This window comes from Cervus canadensis, chromosome 24 (assembly GCF_019320065.1).
Source record: "Cervus canadensis isolate Bull #8, Minnesota chromosome 24, ASM1932006v1, whole genome shotgun sequence".
In the NCBI taxonomy this organism is placed as follows: domain Eukaryota; kingdom Metazoa; phylum Chordata; class Mammalia; order Artiodactyla; family Cervidae; genus Cervus; species Cervus canadensis.
The window spans coordinates 9,719,848-9,744,507 of record NC_057409.1 but is presented as its reverse complement, the minus strand read 5'-3'; the positions used below and the strand labels follow the sequence as shown (position 1 = coordinate 9,744,507).

Below are 24,660 nucleotides of genomic sequence, written 5' to 3'. Positions count from 1 at the left end.
CCACTCCTGCCGTGGGTTGAATTGTGTCCTCTGCAAAGATACGGTTTCTAACCCCCAGAACCTGTGAATGTGGACTTATTTGAAAACAGGGTTATTGAAGATGATCAAACTAAGATGAAGTCTTTAGTGTGTGTGTGTGTGTTAGTCACTCAGTCGTGTCCGACTCTTTGCAACCCCATGGATTGTAGCCTGCCAGGCTCCTCTGTCCATGGTATTCTCCAGGCAAGAATATTGGAGTGGGTAGCCATGCCCTTCTCCAGGGGGTCTTCCCGACCCAGGGATCGACCTGGGGTCTTCTGCATTGCAGGCAGATTCTTTACCATCTGAGCCACCAGAGAAGCCCAATAGGTCTTTAGAGTGGGCCCCTAATCCAGTGTGACTGGAAACCTTATAAAAAGAGGAAATCCTGGACCCAGAGACAGAGGCCCAAGGAGATCACCAAGTGAAGACTGGTGTTATCATGGAGCACCAGAAGCTAGGAGAGATACTTGGAAGAGACTCTTCCTCAGAACCCTCAGAAGTCCTTCTGCTGACTCCTTGACTTCAGGCCTCTAACCTCCAGGATATGAGACAATAAATTTCTATTCTTTAAGCCACTCAGTTTGTGGAACTTTGTTACAGCGGTCCTAGAAAATCAACATAACTATTTTCATACTAGCCAAGGAACTGTCTTGGCCTGTTTCTTCACCTGCAAAGCTGGAAGTATAATCATGGTTCCACGTCCTGGGCTCCATTCTAGACACTTGACATAGATTATCTCATTGAGTCATCACATATACTTTACTACTGGCTTCCCTGGTAGCTCAGTCGGTAAAGACTCTGCCTGTGGTGTGGGAGGCCAGGGCTCTATCCCTGGCTTGGGAAGATCCCCTGGAGAAGGAAATGGCAACCCACTCCAGCATCCTTGCCTGGAGAATCCCATGGACAGAGGAGACTGGTGGGCTGCAGTCCGTGGGGTTGTAAAGAGTCGGGCTCGACTGAGCCACTAACACAACATACTTTACTACAGCAGCATTAGCGGGTATAGGTACTCCTGTTATCTCCACTTTTTCAGATGAGATAGCTGTGGAACAGAGAGGTTAAGTAATTTGCTCAAGCTCACATGGCAACTAAATGTCTAAGACAATAATACATCATTCACTTTTACTTGGAAGTCTCCATGAGACTGTGAACGTGCATGTGAACGCGCTTTGTAATTAGCAGAGCATTTTACCCTTTTTAGTTAGAATCTCTGTAGATGCTGGACTTTTTTGGCCATCTTTAACTCTTCCCTTCTCTTTCGACGCGATACTTCCTTTCCTCGGCGGCAGGGGTCGCTGCATCGCGCGGGCACTGACAGGTCCTTCTAGCCCGCAGCGCCGGCTGCTCGCTGGTGCCTATAAGTGGCAGTACTGAGCTCAGTAGACAGCAGTCAGCCGCCGCCGGTGCCAGGGCCGGGGCTGCAACTGGAAGTGGAGCTGGACGCGGAGGAACTGAAGCTGGGCCGGGGCGCAGCGCAGCACCGCGCCGGGGCCGCAAGGAGGGGCGTTTCGCTGCTGGCCCACCGCGAGCCGCCCCCAGCCCGCGCCAAGGCGCCCTTTCTCCAGGCCGCCTGCCTCCGCCTTCCGCCTCCCTCCATTTCCCCGGAATCTCAGCCCGGCGCGCCTGCACCCCGGTCCTTCTTTGGGTGGGGAAGCTCCCGGCCGCTATCCGGCTTCACTCCTTCCTCGCAGCCTGGGCTCTCAGCTCCCTTTCTTCTTTTCCTGGACTGGGTCCCACCCCCTTCGATCCCCTTCTTTTAGCTCAGGCTCTCTGCTCCTTCCCTTAACAAGAGTCCCAGTAGCTTAGCCACTTTTCTTAGCAGAGGGTCCCCGCCTTCCTTTTCCTTGCCTGAGGTCCACCCGCATCCTATTTCTTCCTCTGTCCCTAGGGTGCCGCCTCTCCCCTCCCCCACCCCCTTTCCCAGGCCTGGAGTTCCAAACCTTTTGGTCTCCTCTTATGGCCCTAACTGGGTCTTGGTCCCTCTTCCCCAGTTTGGCGTTCTAGATCGGGAACCCAGCTTTCTTTCCACCTCCAGAGGGCTGCTTCCACAAAAACACATCTCTCAAACATGAACTTTGCCTAGAGACTCCCGCAGTCTCTCTTGCCCCCTCCTGCTGACCCCTTGCTACCTATGTCCCAGGTCTTACTCTCATTTTGCTAAGGGTCGGGGGGATAAGCAGCGGGATGCTTCTGTGGTCTGGCGCCAGTGGCCTCCCTCCGCCTCGAATCTTCCCTTCGTTGCTCGTGGTGGTAGCCTTGGTGGGGCTGCTACCCGTTCTCAGAAGCCATGGCCTCCAGCCCAGCCCTACCGCCAGCACCATCAGAGGCTCCGAGCCGCCCCGGGAACGCTCGATTGGGGATGTCACCACCGCCCCACCGGAGCTGGCCCCCGAGAGCCGCCCTGTTAACCATTCCTTCGCTGAACACAGCCCAAAGGCTCGAAAGGCCTTTCCAGTCCTGGGCATCGACTACCAACACGTGCGCACACCCTTTGAAATCGCCCTGTGGATCCTACTGGCCTGCCTCATGAAGATAGGTAAGTCCACCTCGCCCCCCGATGCTTCCGCTGTCACCTAGCTGATGAGCCTGTTGCCAGTCGTTACCACTTGAAGCTGCCCAGGAATGAGGGTCTGGACTGCTCCTGTATAGTAGGCAGCCTCCATCTGGCCATCTTGATGCTTCTCAAACTTGAGCTCTGCGGCCTCGTCACGCGGAAGCGCGGGAGCTGGGTATTGTTCACCGGAGAGAGCAGGACTGGAGGATGCTTCTGGCCCTAGGTACCTTCAGCGAGGCTCCCAGGCCTGGCAGGTCTCCTCTGGAGCCAGGCGCCCAGCTGTGTGTGTGTGAGACAGGCGTGTCTTCAGCAAGTGACACAGTCTGCTCTGTCACCAGCCACCAGTGTAATTACATGCTTCATGGAAGGCTATTCCAGGACAGAGGATCTTTCTACTTGGTTTGCCTAAGGAGTTTGGGTAGCGTTGGGGAATGCGTGTGCTGGAGACTTACAGGTGTGGTGGAAGATGAGGCATCACTGTATTCTCACCTTCCTTCCTTCGTCCCTGGAGTGTTATCAGTCAGTTCTGCCTGCCCAGGCTGGTCAGGAGCCCCTGAGTCAGTTTCCTGCCCGGGAATGCCATTCTTTATACAGTTTATGGGACAGGGGGCCTTGGGAATTCCTGAAGTCTGGTTTGAGGCGGGGGAGGGAGAGTGGAGGAGGGTCAAGCTCACCTCCAGGTTGCACCCTGCTGTGTCTCAAAGTGCTGTCCAGGCCGGCCAGTCATGGTGGCCTGCCTGCTACTCGGCCGGTGGGAGATGGACGGGTGGACCTCAGGATGTTCTGATATGAAGTGACTTTGAAATGTTATTTTTGGAAGAAGGAAACAGAAAAGTGGTTCTTCTCCAGAGGCTTGTCTCCCTGCTAGGTCTGAGCACTTCTGCTGGGTGATAGATGCTAGAGATGCTCCAGATGACAGATGCTCCAGATGCTGCTGGAGCTCCCCAGAGCCTGCCCAACCCAGAAGTCCCTGGAAGTGGTGTCCTGGGGGGCTTTGACATCCGCCTTTGCCTTTTTTGCCCCCAGCCAGCTGTGGAAGGCACGAGGGCCTGGGACTCCGCTGGTTTGGGTTTGGAGAGTTTGTGATTCTTGGCAGGAAGCCTTGCAGCTCTCCCAAGGACATGCGGGAGCTGAGGGCGATGCCAGGCTGGAATGAGGCAGGCTCCGGGACATGCTGCAGGAGGGCTCGGGTGCTTCTGTCGTGACGGATCTAGGAGCTGGCCTCCTGATTCAGGGCTTTGGTGCTGTGACAGTGGCAGGCTTGTATATGGGGCTGGGCCATCACCACCTATCCCCTGATGGCAGCCCGGAAAAAAATCAAGGCCGGGGCAAGGGGAGTCATGTGAACTGTTTCTGACAAATACATGACCTTGAACAAACTGGGCTTTTTTCTGCAGGTCTCACTCACCTGTGAAACCGGCAAGAATCTCTAAATTTGACCATATCCATTGAATCCTGAAGCCCCTGTGTCCTAATTTGTTGTAAGAAGCTGAAGTGACTGATGTGTCATTTGCCTGTGTGAGACTAGGAAGAGGCCTCACAGGCACTATTTATAAATTGCCCTCCTCCTCGCTCCAACCCTGTCACCTCCCAGCTGCACCTGGCATTGTGTTAGGGTGTGGGGGGGCGCAGGGGGGGCTAGTGCACTCCCGGTGTGTCTCGGTGACTTCTGGTGGGTCAACAGTGTGACCACTAAGGTCCTACTCTGGACAGTCAGGAGTTTGTCCCTGCAGGCCTGACTCCGGTCCCAATGGGACCAGGTTTGGCCTGATTTGTCCCCACCAAAACTGTGCGGGGACCCCGGGCAGTTGGCAGAGGTGGTGTCGTGACACGGGTGTCAGCCTAGAAGTTAGGAAACTTGGCTTTTTGTCCCGTCTCCCTTGTGACCTTGGGCCAGTGACGCCTCTCCACTCACTTGTCAGTTGATCTTTGTGGCTTCTTCCAGGTCTGACGTTTTTGCCATTCCACTGACTTGGGTAACCCTGGCAAGTCATTCAACCTTGGGCCATAGTTTTCTAATTGTAAAAGTGAGGATGCTGGATATGATCTCTGAGGGCCTTTGCAGTTGCGAAAGACTGTGTCTCTGCTTTGACAAGACGTTTTTCTGCCTCGCTAGAAACAGGGGTACCCTCGCATCTGGCCATCCTGGCGAAGAGAGTAGAGAGAAAGGTGATCTTAAGCGTCCCAGTTCAGGTGGCAGAAAGTGAAAGCCCATTTCCCCCTTTTTGTTTGGCTGTTTGTTTTTTGGCCACACAACTTGAGAGATCTCAGTTCGCCAACCAGGGACTGAACCGAGGCTGTGGCAGTCAAAGCCCGGAATCCTAACCACTCTGCCAGGCCGCCAGGGCACTCCCCCGGCCCCTTTGCAGTGTTGAACTGAGGTTGGCACCACTCTGCCCCTTACCCTCTCTGACTCTGTTTTCTCAAGTATAAAAAGGGGGAAATACTAGTATCCAGTTATAGAGCTCGTGACGTGGTAATGACAGAAATTAACGCACGTAAAGCTGCCTTTGTGCTTACAGGAAGCGCTCAGTGAGGTTCAGTCACCCCTGTTGGTAGTTTAACCGCCTCAGGTAAATGCCTTCCTCGGAGGCTGGAGGATTACAGATCTCTCGGCCTAGGCTGCCACCAGGAGCCCTTCCTTCAGGTTTCAGGAAGGACTGAAACTCAGTCCCACCGACTTTATTCTTCCTTTTGCTTTAGCAGGTCCTGTGGGGAAGGGATGTGGTACCAGCTGACACCGGGAGCGGGGGTGGACTTGAGGGACTGAGGCCATGCTCCCTTTCTACTACACTCTGGAGCTTTGGAGTTCATCTTGGGGTCTTGCCTCTTCTCTCAGAGCCCCAGCGTAGGTAGGCGCCCTGTTGGAGGCCTCATTCTGTCATCTGTGACAGCTGCTTCCCTTGCCCGTTACCCCTCCTTTAAGAACAGAAAGTTCTGTGTGCAGTTCACACTCTTGTTCTGGTCGTGGAACAGAGCCTCAGGTAGATACCAGCCTAGGGCAGATAGCGTTAGAGCCGAAGATTAAAAAAAAATTCTTCACCAGGGAGATCATCACCCATGGCTGATTCATGTCAATGTATGGCAAAAACCACAATAATACTGTAAAGTAATTAGCCTCCAATTAAAATAAATAAATAAATTTAAAAATAATAATAAAGTGATGCTATGAAAAAAAAATTCTTTTGGCCTCACAGGTGCAGCATGTGGAATCTTAGTTCCCGACCAGGAATTGAACCGGTGCCTCCTGCAGTGGAAGCACAGAGTCTTAGTCCCTGGACCTCCCGGGGAAGGCCCTAGAGCTGAAGTTCTGGAGTAGATGCTTCTGGGTTCTTTCTGAGTGACTCAGTGGGTGACGTGGGGCAAGCCTCTTCCCTTCTCGGGCCTCTTCTCTGTCTCTGACAGTCAGGGGTTCTTGCCTTTTCTTCGTGGGGAGGGCCTAGTGATGTGGGCGGGGGGTGAGCCCATTGGGAGAACTTCGAGAACGACTCCAAGCCCTGGGTAGGACCACTCCGCATCCCACCCCACCCCACACTGGGGTTTGGACCCTGCATGAATCCTGCTTTGTCTCTCTGTTTACCTGGCTCCCAGTCCTGCGTGTGTTTCAAGGGAGCGCCTCACTGTAACCCAGCTCTCTGCTGGCACCCCACACAGTTATTTACCCATGTCCAGCTCCTGGCAGCCCGTGAAGCAGGTATTCAACTGGTCTCCTGACCACAGACAAAAAAAAAAAAAAAAAAAAGCCTTCTTTTGTCCCTTCACATCTTATAGCTTTTCTTGGTTTTGGTTTTTGCACAGTGCGTCCTGCCATGTCCTCCTCAGAACAGGTCTGTGAGGAGGGGAGATGGGGGTCATTATTGCCCAGTTCACAAGTGTGGATATCAGACCCAACAGCTAGTTTCCTGTGTAAGACTAGAACTCCCTTCTCTCACTTCTCAGAAGGAGAGAGGAACAACCTAAAGGTCACCTTGAAACTGTCCCTAGAAGCCCAGGTGGAACTCTCCAAAAACGAAAAGGTGACCTTTTTCTCTTTGGGAAGAAACAGCAGAATACCTGCGGGACAGTGTGGGGAGGTCAGCTGGGGCCTGGGAGGAAGGTTCAGGTAGGGACCTGGGTCCCCAGGCGCCAGGGCACGTGGAGGGCCTCAGCTGGTCGTGTGGCCTGGACTTCACTCAGCTGAGCCCCCACGAGGTGCCCCTCTCCTCTCCGTCCTGCCCCGCGCGGCGGCTGCCCCTCCGGTTCTGGTGGGAAGGACAGACAAGGTCTCAAAGTCGGGGCTCTGCCCCTGGTACCTGCGTGACCAGGTACCTGGTGTCTCTGAACCTGACTTGCCTCATCAGAAGGATGAGGATGCCATCTCTGTCTTCCAGGATCGATGCAGAGGCTGAACGTGGGGTGCCCAGCGTGGAGCCCAGTGCTGTGGCGGCTTTTCAGGGCCTGTTCAGGTTCCTCCCCTTTGGGCAGTCTTCCCAGGCCACTCCAGCCCACAGCCGTTGCTTTCATTTCTCCCCCAAAGCCCTATCCCTTATTGTTTATCCACAACTTTGGCGTCCGGCCTAGCCTGCCCTGTGACATCTCTTCTGTTGGGGGGCTGTGTGTTTTAAAAAGAATTACCATTTATTGAGTATCTGCAGAGTGATGTCAGGCACTTTCCAGAAGTAATCTCTTTTAATTCTTACTAAAATCGGATGAGATAAAGGCTATCTCTGTTTCGCAGATGAGGAAACAGCTCAGAGGGGTTATCTGCTGTGATGTGGAGCTGCCGTTCTCTGTTTGAGTCATGGCACAGCCTCCTCTCAGGGTACAGCTGCGTCTCCCGCCCTCACGTTCCCCTCAGCAGATGCCCATGCTCTGCAGGGAGTAGCTGCCCAGCTCCCCGCACCTGCTAGTGGGGATTTTAGTACTCCCTGTCGGAGCTGGCGGCTTCCTAGGTGGCTCAATGGTAAAGGATCTGCCTGCCAATGCAGGAGACGCGGGTTCGATCCTTGGGTCAGAAAGATCCCCTGGAGAAGGAAATGGCAACCTACTCCAGTATTCTTGCCTGGGAGATCCCAAGGACAGAGGAGCCTGGCGAGCTACAGCTCATGGGATTGCAGAGTAGGACATGACGTAGTGACTGAGCTCTCACGCCTTCGGGGCTGGCGATTGTTGATGGCAGGAGCTCTCTCCCTCCACTAAGAAAGCCACTGGGGTTCTGTGCCAGCATCCTCTGGCCCCATGAGCCTGTGTTTGTGCACCTGAATCCCGCAGCCAGGCTGGACCTATCGCTTGTCTTCTGCTCGCGACCCTGCCTGCCATCTCTCTGCTCTCTCAGTGGTCTGACCCAGCTTGCTTCTCCCCTGCTTGGACAGGGGAGGACCACTTAGAGGGTTGTTTCCTTTTGCCAGCAGGGGTGGCTAACCTTGTGATTACCATCTCCTGCCTCTGGGTGGAAAGGGTGCTGAGCTGCTTTGGGTCACCCTTGGGGCCCAGCAGGGTCTCCTGAGAGGCAGCCTCTGTGTTGAGAGCAGGTGGCACGATTGTCTTTAGCCCTTTAAGGCAAGTGGAGTTTAGTACTACTTCTCATTAGTATTGTAACTTGTTTCCAAAGCACTTGCATATACACTATTCTGATCTTCTCAATGGTCCTGTGGGCTAGAATAGCAGGTGGTGCTTTTGTTTTTGCTAATATTTATTTATTTATTTGGCTGCACTGGGTCTTAGTTGCCACACACAGGGAGCTTCAGTTTTCGTTGTGCAATGGAAATTCTTACTTGCGACATGCGAGATCTAGTGCCCTGACCAGGGATCGAACCCAGACCCCTTGCATTGGAAGCACGGAGTCCTAGCCACTGGATCACCAGGGAAGTCCCTCGCAGGTGGTATTGATATTCTCATTTTACATCCAAGGAAACCTCAGGGGGGTCACTTAACAAGTAAGGACTCAGTCCCCGGACTTATAACCCAAGGCCCTGTCCTCTTTTCTGCTTGGTCAGGTCATTGCGAAGACAAAGGGAGACCGGAGGTCCCAAGAGGCTTTAACTAGAGCAGATGACCAGACACATCCCTGTTGGTAACCTGAACGGTTGACAGGAGGGACAGTTTCCTCTTGGAGGAAGGAAGGGCTAAAGGAGCATGGTGGTTTGGGTTGTTCTGGAGCCCAGGCCACCTCAACTCCAAGTCCTTGATCCCTCACACATGCCTAGTATTTGTATGAAGAAAGGGTGTGAGTGTGTGAAGTGTTTATGTTAAATACTTGTTAATTATGTGAGCAGTCACATATCAAGCTCCTGTTTGAGACACTGTGTCAGATATTGCCCACTTGGAAAGCACTGGGGTTGAAGCCCAGATCTGTGTGACTTTGGAGCTTGTGTTCTTTTATCATCATGCCCTGATTCCCTTTCAGTTCAAAAGTTTTCTTTTTCCCATGATCATTTTAAAATAGGGAGGGAATAAAGGCATTTCAAGTCTTGGCTGCTCTCTGTGGATCACTTCTTGGGTGGGTGGGGGGGGGTGTAAAACTGTGCGCCCCCCTCCCCCGCAAAGCCTCACTATGAAGCAAATAGGCCTTCTCGGAGGTGATAGCATTCAGAAACAAGGGAGGGACCTGGGCTCCCTTCGGGAATGCCAGCCTGTGCGCAGCTGGCTGGCAGGCCTGCCTCCCTCCCTCCCTCCTCCTGTCCCCGCCGCCCCCCTTTCCTCCCGTGGTGGGCAGAGAAGGCTCACTCAGCAAACCCAGGACCTGGGTTATCCCTGAGTCATCCATCGCCTGTGTGGGCCTCCTTCTGCAGCGCTCACTCCCCCTGCAAACGTCTGAGTCAGACACGTCTCCCCAAGGTTGTCTGCACACACCGCGCTGGGCCCGACCATCTCTTTAGATGCCGACAAACATCAACTGGTACTTTAAGGCGGCCCGTGATTACATGTGGGTATTTTTAATCTTATAGGCTAATCTAATTTTAACTGAACTAGGTTTTGAGTTGGGCTCGGATCAGTGGGCTGCCCTCACCCCCTTCCCTGAGATCGTGCTGACTGCATTTCCTTCCCCCCTAAAGTTCTATCAACACATGAGGCCAGTTTGGGGGTCTGTTAGGTCAGATGTGACCCCTGAGTTCTGATACTGACTTGATGAGAGCCTGGAGTTTCCCCAAATTACCCAGGCAAGCGCTTTCCTGAAAAGATAGCGTCCTTAAGCAGCTCCGAGCGAGATTCAGAAGTCCTATTCCTTCCCTAGTCCCCTTCCCAGCCCCTTGCGGGGGACACTTGCCCCCTAAGCCCAGACTGGCCCTTCCACAGCGCTGGGCCTATTTGAGACCAGGTCACGGAAGGCAAAGAGGTGATATCACAGACGTGCACCAGCAGAGTCTATGAGTTCACCAAAATAAGAAGCAGCTAACACTTACATAGCACTTCTGTGTGCCAGACAAACTCATGGAGGCTCTGGCCTCGGGCTGGCCAGCCACGACTGAGGGCGGCTAATTAATTCGTCTGTTCCAGCTGAGGTCGTAGAGGGAAATGAGCTGAAACCGACCAGCAGGCTCTGAGCTTGGCGGCCCATCAGGGAACCAGGAAGAGTGGGAGACCCAGGCCCGGCTCACCGGGAGCTTCCAGTCTGCCTGAAGAAATGGTCTCTCTGTGCTGAGAGCTGGGCGGAGAGCTGGGCAGACTCCTGGCGGAGGCAAAATTCAGAGGGAACAGGCAGTCCCGAGGGCACAGATGGTTAGGGAAGGCTTCTCAGAGGAGGGGGAACTCGAGCCAGTCTTGAAGATGGAGAAGAATTAGGGAAGCAGGCAGGACAGGAAGAGCTATTCTTAGTATGTGATTCCAGACTAGAATGTCAGCCCGTTGAGGGCAAAGCCTTCGTTTGCTTTCTCCTCTGTGCCTGGCATGGAAGATGGGCTCCGAAAGATCTGAGGGGACAAGTGAGTGTATGACTGACTTCCGTGTAGAGATAGTGTCCATGGGAAGCGTTTGAGGCAGACAGGAGACCCACCTGACACAGAGGGATGTCAGGCGTCAGCCAGCCTGCGTGGAAGTGCCTCCCCCCGCCTCTCCCATCTCCCTCTGCTTCGTGCTAATGGAGGGTCTGCAAGGGCATCCTCTCTGAGCTGGGTGGGGTCTCTCTGGGAGAGTCTGGATCCATTTGGTTTGCCCTCAATTTGTGTAAGTAAAAGCGAGATAACAGAGCTTCCTCAGGGAGCCGCCAAGAGCCCTAATTGAATTTAGCTTTTCCCGGTAAGATTCCTTAAGTCATCAACCGCACCATGACTGTGAATTAATGAGACCAGTGGCCATAAACTATGCAAAAAGTCCGTCTCTCTAATTTATAGTTTACCCAGACAGGAGGATTTATGGCTTCCCTTTGTTTCTATCTGTGTGTTGGAGGTGGGCTGGGGCCAGAATCTCCATTCGGTGGCAGATTTATTTTTACAATTTGAATACATAAAACACATTCATGGTAAAACAAAACAAACAAAAGTAAAACCCAGCAGTAGAGAAGGGTATTAAGGTAAATGTTAGCCTCCCCCCTTCTCTGACCCCCTCCACTATCACTCTCCCCAGAGGTTACCCCTGTTAACTTTCTTGTGCACCTCTTCAGAAACTCTCATGCACGTATGAGTGTGGGAGTGTGAGGACAAATCTAGCTTTTTTTTAAAGTGTATTTTTAAAAATTTGTTATTTATTTTTGGCTGTGCTGGGTCTTCATTGCTGTGCAGGCTTCTCTCTAGTTGCAGCAAGTGGGGGCTGCTCTCCAGCTGCAGCACACAGGCTTCTTATTGCTGTGGCTTTTCTCGTTGTGCAGATCACAGGCTCTAGAGCAGGCGGACTTCAGTAGTTGCATCATGCGGGCTCGAGTAGTTGTGGTTCCTGGGCTCTAGAGACTAGGCTCATGGGCTTAGTTGCTCCGTGGCACGTGGGATCTTCCCAGACCAGGGATCAAACCCATGTCTCCTGCATTGGCAGGCAGATTCTTTACCACTGAGCCACCAGGGAATCCCCCAGATTTAGTTTTTATAAAGCCAATTGTGTAAGGAAAAGAGCTCTAGGCTTGGAATCAGGGACTGGGTCTAGTCTTAGCTCCACCTCTTTCTATGAATATTGATCTGTGGCATGTCATTTTGCTTTCCTGGGCCTTAGTTTCCCTGTCTGCCGGTTTCAGTTGCTGAAAGGCTGTCTGGGACATTCCAGTAGGAAAGGCAGTCATCCCAGGGGAGCCCCTTCTCTGGTGAGACCTGGGCAGACTGGCTCTCGGAGGGAGATTTCCACAGCCCTGTTGTTTTGGGGAATGGTCCACTGCTGTCATGAGCCCTGGCTTCAAAGCATAGAATTCTCATGTTCATGATCATGGTCATCTCCAACTCTGGTTCAGGGTTATGGGTTAAATAAATGGGTCCACAGAGAGCCAACTCTCTTACTTGGGAAGAAAGCACAGGTAGGAACTTGTGTGGCTCTGGCTGAGATGCTGAGGGGCTCAGATAGGAGAAGAGATGAGGGAAGGCTCCCTGGAGGAGGTGATCTTGAGCAGTGGGCCAGTTGAAGACGAGAGACTTGCTGTTAGAAGAGATCCTGGCTTAGGTGGGAGAAGGGACTGAGAGACCTGCTTTTCTTCTAGTATCTAGGCTTCTAAAGAGTCTTTCTGAGTCCTTGATGGAGTTTGGGGAGCCCATGGTACCCCAAAATAGTCTACCCCATAGACCCCAAAATAGTCTACAAATATTTATGTGTTTTTATCAGAGGAAGAAAGCCCATAGTAGCCACAGATATCAACAGGATCTATTCCCTGCCCCCCACCCCGCCCCCACCAGAAACATTAAGAGCTTTTGACTCTTTGACCTGTGGGAATCTGAAGACAGGTAGAGGACTTTCCTCGGATGAGTATGTGTTAGTTGCTCAGTTGCATCTGATTCTTTGCGACTCCATGGACTGTAGCCTACCAGGCTTCTCTGGCCATGGAATTCTCCAGGCAAGAATACTGGAGTGGGTAACCATTTCCTTCTCCAGGGAATCTTCCTGACCCAGGGATCAAAGCCAGGTCTCCTGCATTGCAGGCAGATTCCTTACCGTCTGAGCCACCAGAAGTGGTAGTTAATTCTGTCCTCAGTGGGGTTTGCCTGGGGAACTGCAGAACTCCTTCTAGGCAAGGGGAATGAACCCCGTCAGAATAAGCAAGCTGTGTCCTGGGAGAAGAGAGGGAAAATGACTCTGTAAAGTAGAGAAAAGCTTTTTTGGACTGGGGATCAAAGCAGATGAGAGAGACCCCCCTTGCCCTGTGTAGGCAGGCAAGGTACTAGGTTCATTCTGCCCCCTGGTCTTCTGGGTTTCCAGGGTGAGCTCAGCTTATACCCTGGGAGGTAACTCAGGCCTCCTGCTGTTTTTCTGTTTTAAGCAGCCAAGGCCCAGACAGTCCTCTGAGGCTCTGTTAGGTGAAACAGCTACCTTGGAGGCAGTAGAAGCAAGGCCCTGCCTCTGAAGGGGATAAGCTTTGGAGGTATACCACTAGGCAGTCTCGATTGGCCTCTGCTGTTTCTTGGACTGAGGGCTGCCACCTCCTGCTCTGACCCTGATTCTGGGAGTGAAAATAGAGAATATTAGAGATATTAGAGGTAGAAAGAACCTAATCATAGCCTATGGCCCCCGGACCCAAAGGGGAACTGGAGATGTTTTGATCCAGTCCTCTCATCTCCCCATTAAGGTGCAGAGAGGATGTGCCCAGCATCACGTGAATTAATGGCAGGGGGAAGGCTTTCCCTGTTCTGTTAACTAACCCAGGGGTCTCTAGGCAGTAAGAATTGGACCAAGAGGAGGGGCCATGGTCTTTGGCCTGGATGTTGGTATCTGAGTAGTGGCAGCTGTCTGCATGCATGCTTAGTCACTTCAGTTGTGTCCGACTCTTTGCAACCCAGGACTTAGCCTGCCAGGCTCCTCTGTCCATGGGATTCTCCAGGCAAGAATACTGGAGTGGGTTGGCTGCCATCTCCTACTCCAGGAGATCTTCCCGACCAAGGGATCGAACCCATGTTTCCTACAGCTCCTGCATTGGCAGGCGGATTCTTTACTGCTGAACCACCAGGGAAACCTGGTAGCTCTCTAGTGGGCCCTAAAAGCCTAAGGAAGGGCAGCTTCCTGCTGGACTTTCTATCAGAAGAGGTGTTCCTGGCCAGGAAGCCATTTGGCTTTATCCAAACAGGTCCTTGCAGGAGAAGCAAGTGCAAGCCTTGCAACCCAGAAGCTTCTGCTCTCCCCCATCAGATTCTTCAGGCCTTTGACTCCTTTACAAACCAGCAAAGAGCCTGTGAGCTCTGCTTTTTATTGGATCTTTGCCATCAGTCCAGGGGATGAGATCTTATCTCCCGGGGCCAGGGCCCACAGGAATCTGGATGTCATACCAGGTAGGCAGGATGCCAGCAGGGAGGTAGGGCCAGCTCACCCCACGGAGCCCAGCCCAAGACTCTGGGTACAGCTCAGTGCGGGAGGGGAGCCGGCACCCTACCACACCCTCTGGGCCTGCCTGACTGGTGGAGCTAATAAAGACGCCCGAGAACTGCTTCTCTCAAGGAGCTTTAAGGACTTGTCTGAGGAATTCAGTGTAGGTGCAGCAAGAGTCAGGCAGTAGAAAGTGGGTGTGAGTTGAGGTGCAGATAGAATTCTTTGAGGGTAGACAGGAGGCAGAAAGACCTTCCTGGGACTTGCCCAGTGGTCCAGATGCTAAGACCCCATGCTTCCAATGCAGGGGGCCTGGTTTACATCCCTGGTCAGGACTCTAGATCCCATAAGCTGCAACTCATACCTGGTACAACCAAAATTAAATAAATAAATATTAGAAAAGGAAAAAAAAGGAAGACCTTCCTACCTTAGAGGACCAAGGAGGCTTCATGGAGATGACTGGTGAACTAGGCCTTGAAGAACAGGTAGGATTTAGATGAGACGCTTGAGTGAAACAGGGCTTACCGGGCATAGCCCAAAACTTCGACTTGGGGCAGGACTTTCAGATTGCAGAGAGTGGCCCAGAGCAGTTTCCTCAGGAAACATGGTAGTTAGGAACAGAGGCTTTGCATCTTGACAGACCTGGGTTCAAATCTTAGCTCAAATCTACAGTGACTCGGGCAAGTCACTTTCCCTGTTTGAGTCTCAATCTGATGATCCTTGACATGGGGATCTTCCCAGGCAGCGTGAGTAGTTAAAGAACCTGCCTGTCAGTGCAGGAGATGTAAGAGATGCAGGTTTGATCCCTAGGTCAGGAAGACACCCTGGAGAAGAAAATGGCAACCCACTCCAGTATTCTTGCCTGGAGAATCCCATGGACAGAGGAGCCCGGCAGGCTATCATCCATGGGGTCACAAAGAGTCAGGCACAACTTAGCATGCACGCATGCAAACACGGGGTAATGCCTGGCAGGGGTGTCGGGAGGATTCAGGGAGAGTGCCCTTGTAAGATGCTTGGCACAGAGTTTGACACATTCTGAACATAATGATCAGTGGTGGCACTTGGAGTCCTTCTAGGATCAGGAGAAGGAGAAATAGTGGCTTGTTTTCTGTGACTCCTGAATCTCCAGCAACTGAAAAATCACTCAGCAAGACTTCCTGATCCCTGCTGGGCATCCAGTGCGGCCCTAAATGCAAGGGTGAGGTGGCTGCAGATAAATAAAATTTATTGTTTCAATGAAGTGGATGGGGCACTTTCAAGCATGCACCAGAAAACCTTTTGGAGAGATACTGTCATTCTTCTTTATACAAACGAGAAAACTGAGGCCCAGAGCGCTTGGGTGACTTGCCTAGGATCACACAGGCTGACTGCGGCACAGCTGAAGCCAGACCTAGGGCTTCCCGTTCCAAGTCCTGTGCTCTATCTCCTACGTAACAGTCCTTTCCCCACCTCGCTGGAGTAGCAAGACTTATCACTTGAAGCATTTAATGAGCAAAGCGAGACTTTGTATGACAATTTGATATGTAGCTATAAAAGCACTAAATTTTGCAGCACAGATGATGATTTTTAAAATAGACCCAGCTCTGATGAGGTGCCAGGTGATCTGTGCCAGTGTTCAGGGCAGAAGATTCTGCCACTTCATAACTGCATCACCTTGTCTGAGCCTCAGTCTCCACAAGCAAATAGGATAATGTCTGTAAATCCCCGAGCACATCATAAGTGCTCAAAAATGGGAGTTACCACCGTCCTGTAGCGTTAAAGGAAGAGGAGGGAATTCCCTGATGGTCTAGTGGTTAGGACTCCGTGCTCTCACGGCTGAGGGTGTGGATTCAATTCCTGGCAGGGAACTAAGCTCCCACAAGCTACAAAGTGTGACCTAAAAAAAAAAAAAAAGAAAGAAATTGTTTTAAAAGAAGAGGAGAGGGTGAAGTGAAAAAAGGGAATAATGACGTGCTCCATGATAGCTGCCGTGGTGGTGGTGGTTTAGTCACTAGGTCATGTCCAACTCTTGCGACCCCATGGACTGTATCCTGCCAGACTCCTCCGTCCATGGGATGCTCCAGGCAAGAATACTGGAGTGGGTTGCCGTTTCCTTCTCCAGGGGACCTTCCCGACCCAGGGATCGAACCCAGGTCTCCTGCGTTGCAGGCAGGTTTTTTACCAACCGAGCTACGAGGGAAGCCCCTGTGATAGTTGTGCTGCTGCCTGAAGCCCAGAAGGACTTCAGGGAGGGGAGAAATGAGGCTGGAATGAGCAGGGGTCCTTATGCCGGTGTCTTCACCAGATCCTCACGTGGTGGTGGTGGGGAGTAGCAGGTCAGGTGAGGGTCACAGCACGTGCTGCGGGCATGGGTGGACAGCTGAGAGGAGGCCCAGTCAGCTGGGGGGAAAGCCTGGACTGGGGGTCGCTGAGAGATAAGATTGGGTAGGTGGGCTGGGCTGGATTCCGAGCATCTAGAACTCCAGCCAGGGGGCTGCTGACTCGCAGAGCCTCTCCGGCTGGTAGGACAGACAGCTCCCTGGGTCGAATGGAGCTCCTTCTTTGTGTTTCCCCCTCTGTCTAAGTCACAACAAGCATCTCTAACCCGGTGACTCCAGCACCGGGCCCATTACCCTCCATCTGTAATCAGCCCTCCACAGAGCAGCCGGTGTGGTTCATTTAGAAATGTAACCCACAGCATGGTCTTCCTGTGTTTGCTGACAAGTGCTCAGTCGTGTCCGACTCTGCAAGTCCATGGACTGTAGCCCGCCAGGCTCCTCTGTACATGGAATTTTGCCAGACAAGAATACTGGAGTGGGTTGCCATTTCCTCCTTCAGTTCCTGTGTTTAAAATCTTTCTTTCTTTTTTTTCTTTTTTCTTTTTTTTCCATTTATTTTTATTAGTTGGAGGCTAATTACTTTACAGTATTGTAGTGGTTTTTGTCATACATTGACATGAATCAGCCATGGATTTACATGTATTCCCCATCCTGATCCCCCCTCCCACCTCCCTCTCCACCCGAAAATCTTTCAATTGCTTCCTGATGAACTTGGGATAAAATCCAGGAGAGGTGTGTTCCATCTACCCCTCTCTCCCTCACTGCCTGCTACTCTTTCCCCTGCTTCACTCACACCAAGCTTCTTGGGTTCCTCAAACCAACCAAGCCTCCTTACCAGACCTCTTCCTCCATGGGGCCGCGGCTCTTGCTTCCCCCTCTTGGAAGACTGCTTAGAGACAGCCACAGGCTGTCAGCCTCACTCAGGCTCTAAATCAGGTGTCATCTCTTCAGATAGGCCTTCCTGGCCACCTAGTCTAGCATGTAGCACCCTCCACCCTGGCCCATGTGCTTCTGGGTGCTGAGGTCACAGCCGGGAGCAAAATGAGGAGGCTCCTGATGTCAGGGGGCTCTCAGGCCAGTGCAGGGTGTTGGACAGTGGACACAATGTCAGGCAGCGATAAGTGGTCTGAAGAAACTAGATAGGAGAAAGACATGCTGCTTTGGATGGTCAGCGAAGCTGACAACTTTTGAGCTGAGCACATGACAAGAAGGAGCCTGTCTTTCAAAGATCAGGGCCCCTGAAGAGAGCATATTTGAGGAACCTGGGGTGGAGTAAGAGGGAGGGGTGGTGTAAGGACAGAGAGGAAGGCAGGAGCCAGACCCTGCTCAGCCCATGGGCCTTGGGTTAGACATCAGATCGGGTTCTGGGTGCGCTGCCGCTGAGCTGGGCCGGGAAGCGCAGACCACTGGTCTGACCCGGGGAGGGATGTGGCAAGCACCCTAGGCGTCAGAGATGGCTCCCAGAGCTGGCCTGGGTTCTGGGCTGGCCTCAGCGAGCCGAGCAAAGCAGGACCTTGGCCCAAGGCTATTCTGCCAGGTCTGCGAGAACAGGAGCCGAGCTTGGGAACAGTCACCTCTAGCCAGGCCAGGGGTGGGAAGGAGAGCCCTGTTCAGAGAGGAGTGGACCAGGAGTGGGAGGGGGGTGAGAGCACGTGGGGTGGGGAGGGACCAAGTGAGGTGCCAGGCTCTGCTGGACTCCCGGCCCAGCCCTGCACCTCCCCGGCCCGGCCCCCGCCCAGGCAGGATGTCAGCAGACCTGTCATGTGGGAGGCGTGGCACTGCTGAGCCCCAGGACCCTGGCATGCCTGTTCCCGGCTGAACCCTGGGCCCACGTGGCCTGGGGAGTTACCAGGTTCAGAAAGCACTGGCCTGGAATCAGAGAATTAGACTCGATTGTTGAGAGGGATCCTAGAGGCAGAGTTAGGAGTTCAGGAGGTGTAATGGAAAAAGATAAGGGCGGTGGGGATTAAGAGGCCTGGACTCCAGTCCTGGCTCCTGCTCTCCCAGCTGTGTGGTGACTGATGGGCGGCGTTTGGAGGCTCGGTGACGGTGCTGTGGGGAGCACCCAGCAGTGAGGCCCATCGGTGTCAGGCCCAGCCCCCTGTGTCACAGAGGAGGAAGCAGAAGGCCAGGGAGGAAATGGCTTGCCCACAGGCCACAGTGGGCGGTGGCAGAGCTGCGTTAGTTCAGGTCTCAAGCCCTGGTCTGGAGCTCCCCCGCGGTGGTGGGAGCGGGCCTTCTCTCCTGCTGGGCTCCATCTGGGACCAACTTCTGTTCCTTCTGCAGGGGTGAGCCCGCTGCCCCCAGCGTCCCACCTTCTCCTCAAGTCGCCTCTGAGCACCTACTACGTACGCATCTGCAGGGCTGTGTGGGAGGCGGCTGACAGCTCTGTGTGGGAGACAGACATGTAAACAGCTCAAATACAAGGCCGGCCGGAGTGACACCGGCAGGAGGCACGGTGCGGCGTGGGCTCTGGTGGCAGACGGGCTCGGTTCTGGCGCCGTCCCTCAGAACGGAGTGGTGATGGGGCCCGAGCCACAGTCGGGCCACAGTGGAAAGGCCTCTGATTCACGGCCGAGCAGTGAGGACGGTAGTATAGTGGAGGCAGCTTGCGGAGGTTTGGGAGGGAGGCGTGACCATGACCGAATGGCCTGTGTTTAGGACGAAGGCCCTCCCGGCGGGTGGAGAATGAACTCGGTGAAGTTTTCCCTCATGGTCTTGGCTCCGGGAATGTTCCGCCTCCTCCCTCCATGGATAATTATCCTTCCTATGAAACTGATCAGATGGGAAGCTGCAGGAAATGGTTTGGGACAAGGACTGTGTAGGAGTTGGGGGGAGAGCAGAAAGGATGTCGCAGGAGAGGGGATCGGTGCCAAGCAGCAGGAGGTGGCTCCCTTTGGAGGGGGTGGGGGAGCCTGGGCAGGCTGGAGATTTAAAATATAGGGCGGTGGCTCTGGGGGAATCCAGGTTTCTCAAAGCTTGTCTGCCCCTGGTCTCTGGTGGGGAAGAAGGTGAGATCGACTGGCAGGGTCTGGCTTTTCTGAGTCAACAGAAGCTGGGGTCCTAATGGGCTTCCTAGGTGGCGCTAGTGGTAAAGAACCCACCTGTCAGTGCAGGAGACATAGGAGGTGCAAGTTCAATCCCTGGGTCGGGAACATCCCCTGGAGAAGGAAATGGCAACCCACTCCAGTGTTCTTGCCTGGGAAATCCCATGGACAGAGGAGCCTGGCGGGCTACATTCCATAGAGTTGCAGGGTTGGACATGACTGAAGTGACTTAGCACAGAGTACGGGGTCCTAAAGGGAGAATGTGAGGCAGCAAAGTCAGGCGGCTGGAGCCCTGGGCCGGGGGTCTGAGCTAATCCCAAGCCCACCTCTGCTGCTTAGCTGTCCTTCCACATTTGAAATTCCATCATTATGGCCCAGGGCCTGTTATGGCAGGTGGGTGGGTGTGCGCGAGGCTCCCCCTCGCTGCAGAGAGCCCTCCAGCCACCCTAGCTCCCAGTAGGCCCAGGACTTTAGTTGTGGGCCTGGCGTCTGCTCCCTTTTGGCCTCTCGGGTTAACTGCAGCCCTCAGTGTGCTGAGCCTTCCGGCGAGCCAGGCTCCACCACTTGGTGTGAACAGGTGACTGAACCACAGTGACTGGTGGTTAATATTGAGGAGCAAGCCAATCTTGAACCCAGGGGCAAGGTTGCTTCTGCAGAGAGACACAGGGGCTCTTTGGGGAGATTCAGGGCATCCTTTGGGCAGTCAGGGTTCAGTGTGGCCTGGTGGCTTAAGGTCTTCAGAATCTAACAGACCTGGTTTTGAACCTCAGCTCTACACCCTTTGAGCTATATAGCCTTGGGCTAAGGACCTGTGTGACCTGGGAGGGTTATTTTTTTCTGGCAATAATTCTCACCTGCATTTTTAAAAAAACCTTTTCCCCCTCTGTTTATTTAATGGAGGAGTAATATACATCCATGGGGCTTCCCTGGTGGCTCAGGGGTAGAGAATCTGCCTGCAGTGCAGGAGACACTGGTTCGACCTCTGGGTTGGGAAGATCTCCTGGAGGAAGGCGTGACAAACCACTCCAGTATTCTTGCCTGAAGAAGCCCCATGGACAGAGGAGCCTGGTGGGCTACAGCCCAGGGGGTGCAAAGAGTCAGACACAACTGAAGCGACCAAGCACGGTTGCACCTACGTACGTACATACAGTAGATTACACTGATCTTAACATATACATACAGCTTGCTGATTGTGTACAAATATTTGCACCCAGACGGAGATAGAGGACATCTGTGTACCCACCCAAGTCCCCTCTGCCTTCCCCAGTTTGTACCCCCACATGCCCCCAAGAGAGCCACCGTTTTGACTTCCGTCATTGTCACTCGGTTGTACCTGTTCTTCAACTCCATATACCTACAGTCAGACACAGGTGCGCTTTGTGTCTGGCTTCTTTTGCTCAGTGTTTCCTGGAGGTTCTCCTTTATCTTTGCCTGTCCCAGTGGTTTGTTCTTTCTGTAGCTGTGTATGGTATTGCCTTGTGTGAGTAAGCCACAGTTGATTCATTGTCCTGTTAATGGACATTTGGGTTGGTTCCCTTTTTTGACAGTTATGAATAAAGCTGCTATGAATATTCTTACACACCATAGGGTCTTTGTGAAAATTGAGATAAGCAATTACAGTAACATGTTTAATACTGAGATTTTTTTAAAAGTCATTTATTTATTTCAAAAAAATTTGTTTTGGCTGCACCATGCAGCATCCAGGGTCTAGTTCCCTAACTGTGGATCAAACCCATACCCCTACTTTGGACCACCAGGGAAGTCCCCCTAATACTGAGTTTTGACTTAGAGCTGGTGCTCAGAAAATTCTGCCCAGATTTTTGTTGTTGTTGTTTGTAAAAAGGAAAATAACAAAAACAAACCAACAAACACTACATGAGTATTTAAAGAAAAATATGCAGGTTCATATCCTTTTCACTCCACCTCTCCTTACCCCGCCCCTGCTCCTCAGAGCCACCCCCCGCCCCCAACACCCCTGCTTAGAACTGATCACTCTTCATAGTTCAGCGTGTCTGCCTGGACTTTTCCCTACAGTTGTGTGATGTTCTTTTCAATAAAAATAGTTTCACAATAATAATCATGCCATCCGTAATATTTTGTGACTTCAATTTTGTCATTAAATCTGATCTTTTAAGAGTCCCCTTATCCACCTCAGTGGAGCAGTTTGAGAGAGACAGGCTAGGTGAACTCTTGAACTGGTCTCTTGGGCCTCCCACCCTGGCCTGGCCCAACTGCCCTCAGCTTTCCTCTATGTGGAGCCCAGGGTGCAAGTTCTGGCCCAGTTGTGCCCTATCTGAGTATGTTCTTGGGCATAAGTTCCTTGAGCTTTTTTTTTTTCTGTCTTTGACTTAGGAGAACCCATGCTTGCCTCAGAAGGATGCCATGATGTTTACACAAGACCAAATATGGGGAAAAGACAAAGCAAAATGGAAAGTGACACATGTGTGCTGGTTATTACGTAAAATCAGGGGCTGTCAGAGTTAGAGGAGGCCTCTGAGAAGCTAACTCAGCCCATCATCAGACACAGTGAGGAAACAGTGGCCTGGGGAAGGTCCCAGAGCCAGCAAGTGATGGAGCCAGACCCGAACCAAGGGAGGTGTTGGAGCTACAGTGTCCCAGGGGACCACCCCCCTCCTCCCCGCCATTCCTCTCTCTGGACCAGAGCTTGGCTCTCATCAGCCCACTTCCTATCTGTGGGGACTCCCTGCTAGGGAGGAAGGGTGCTCTAGAAAATTTCCCGGGCTCAGTGTCTCCTCTGGTTCCTGGCTGAGGCCACTGGGTGCTAGAAATTCCAGGCAGTGGTCTGGTTCCCCACCCTTCCCTGGTTCAAGAGTGCAGAGGAGGTGGGGGGCAGAGGAGCCTTGGATGGGAAAGAGACGCAGCCCTGGTCTGGGACCCACAGACCCGGGGCTCTGTGAGTCCCCCAGCCCCAGGGAGCTTGCTTCCTCCCCCTTAGAAGCCAAGCTAGCACCCCTGCCCCTGTCCTCTCAGACAGACAAGGCCTGGATCTGAGTAGTCAGCTTGTAACTCAGTGGCCAGGTCTCCTGAGCCTTCGTCCTCACAGTTTCTGCAGGCGAGTTGTGGGAGGTCTCCCAGGCCGGGGAGATTACAGCCTAGGCTGAGGTCAGGAATCTGGAAGCCGAGGTCTGACCAGCGCGGGCTGGGCCTCTGCCTCGCCACCTGGCTCCTTCCCAGGAAGCATTTAGTGATAAGATACCGGCCCAGGTGGGCCCCACTTTGCCTGGTGTTGCCACCTGCGGTGCCAGGCTCACAGAGGCGGAAGTGCTCTGGCTCCCGCCTGTCTCGGAGGCACAGCTCATTATGAAAGCACCCCGGGCGGTGATATCAGGGAGCCGGGCAGGCCTCTCCTTGGGAGTGCCCTGTTGGTCCAGGGTGGAGGCTGGGGACAGCCTCTGAGCCGTGGTATCTGCCTTCAGGGCGAGGTTGTGGAGTGACACGTGTTCTAGTGGCAATGACTGCTGACGTCACAGGGGTCCGGCCCAAAGAGTAGGCGGCAAGGGTCGGAGTCACCTCCACTTGCTGCTCGAGCCTTACCCTCCAGGCCCTCTCTGCCTTGCTCAACGGGGTGGGCCTCTCCTGACCCTGTGAGGTGGGTGGAGGTGTCCCCATTTGTAAAGGAGGACCCTGAGGTCTGGAGAGGTTAACTACTTACCCAGGGTCACAGGCACCAGAAAGGGGAGGAACTGAGTGACTTTGAAGTGTAGGAAGCCAGAGCGAAAGAGCCCTGGAGGTTCCCTGGTCCTTTCCCTTCACAGGGGAGCAAACCCAAGGCCCTTATTTTGGGCAATGTGGGGCCTGGTGTTCAGGGACAGTTTTCTGTCCTTTCCACTGATAACAACAATAGTTATTCCATTCCAAGGCCCCCAGCTTGCTCCTTGGAACTTTCTAGGATGGTTCCTGGAGAAGGAAATGGCAACCCACTCTAGTATTCTTGCCTGGAGAATCCCAGGGACAGAGGAGCCTGGTGGGCTGCCGTCTATGGCGTCACACCGAGTCAGACACGACTGAAGCGACTTAGCAGCAGCAGCAGAGATGGTTCCAGTGAGGTCCATCCTTCAGAGAGTTGAGAAAACAGCATCCAGATAGTTTTCTCTGTGGCTCAGATGAGGAACCTGGCTGAGAGCCACCCTGGAGGATGAGCCGCCGTCAGCTCCGGAGTCAGCCTCCTGGGCTGGAGTCCTGTTTGGCCCTGCTGCTTACCAGTGAGGAGGCCTTGGGCAAGTAACCTAGCCTCTCCGAGCCTCAGGTTCCACATCTGCGAACGGGTATGACAGGGCCTCCCTCACTGGGTAGCTGTGAAGGCTAAGGAGCCCTCAGTGAGGCTGGCATCATGAACATCCCCATCTCCTGGGGAAGCTGGGCCTCTGAGCTGGTTAGAAAACCAGGGCTCCACCCGGAGTTTCAGGCCTTTTGTTGTCCACCCTGCTGGGGCTGCCCCCCCAGCTCCTGCTACCCCGGGCATATCCGATTGGCCCTGCCCAGGGGGAAGCAGGTGCTATGGAGCCTTTCTCTACCCCTTCCTGGGCACGGTGCACTGCCTTCTATGGGACGGGCCTGCAGCAAGTAGACAGATTGGCAGCCTCTCAGTCCGCCTGGGCCCTTGCCCCTCTGTGCCTGGCTCCTTACCGAAGGACTCCCGGCCTCCAGCCAGCCGCATCTGAGTATGTGCACAACCTGTGCCCTGAGGACCAGGATGACAGTGGGAAGCTGTTCCGCATCCTTTCCTACCAAGCAGCCTGGCTCGAGGGCAGAGCTCACCCTCCTGGATCCGGCAATTCTGGAATCAAACGCCAGTTGTCTTGCTGGCTGGCTGTGTGCCCCCTGGGCAAGTTCTTTAGGCTCTGAGCCTCAGTTTCTCCTCCAAAAAAAATGGGAACAGTGCCTGTCTCGGGTATTGCTGAGATGAAATGAGAACGCACAGGGCTTGGCGTGAGTCTCCCTTCCTGTGCTGGTGGCCGCTGGAGGGCTGCAGCTCGCCCCTCCTCTGAGGCAGCGCGCAGGCCCACCCCAGGACTGGAGCTGCCTCTGCAAGGGTGCCATTCCTCTTCACCAGGGTACCAGACAGCGCCTGGTTCTCCCTCAATAAGAGCAGATGCAGGACAAGGGCACGTGGGTGCTGCCAGGGGTCCTGGAGGGAACCAGAGGTTCTAGAGTGGGTGTGTGGCTCACCCCTAAGGTCACACAGCCAAGGAGCGACAGAGCTGGCCGTGAACTGAGGCTTCTGCTCCCAGCACAGCGGGACAGAAAGCCAGGGCTCAGAGATGGAGGCAGCCTGGTTGAGCCGTGGCTCAGGAGT

At 53.5% G+C, this 24,660-nt stretch overlaps 1 protein-coding gene across 1 annotated transcript in view; it reads left to right on the top strand.

Annotated features, from left to right (window-relative positions):
- Positions 1 to 1,394: 1,394 nt before the first annotated feature.
- SLC9A1 (solute carrier family 9 member A1) overlaps positions 1,395 to 24,660 on the top strand; it is a 50,965-nt gene continuing 27,699 nt past the window's right edge. The window contains exon 1 of the mRNA XM_043444968.1: positions 1,395 to 2,557. Within this exon, the coding sequence (XP_043300903.1) occupies positions 2,206 to 2,557 (352 nt within the window). The 5' untranslated portion in view covers positions 1,395 to 2,205. The remainder of the gene's footprint in view (positions 2,558 to 24,660) is intronic.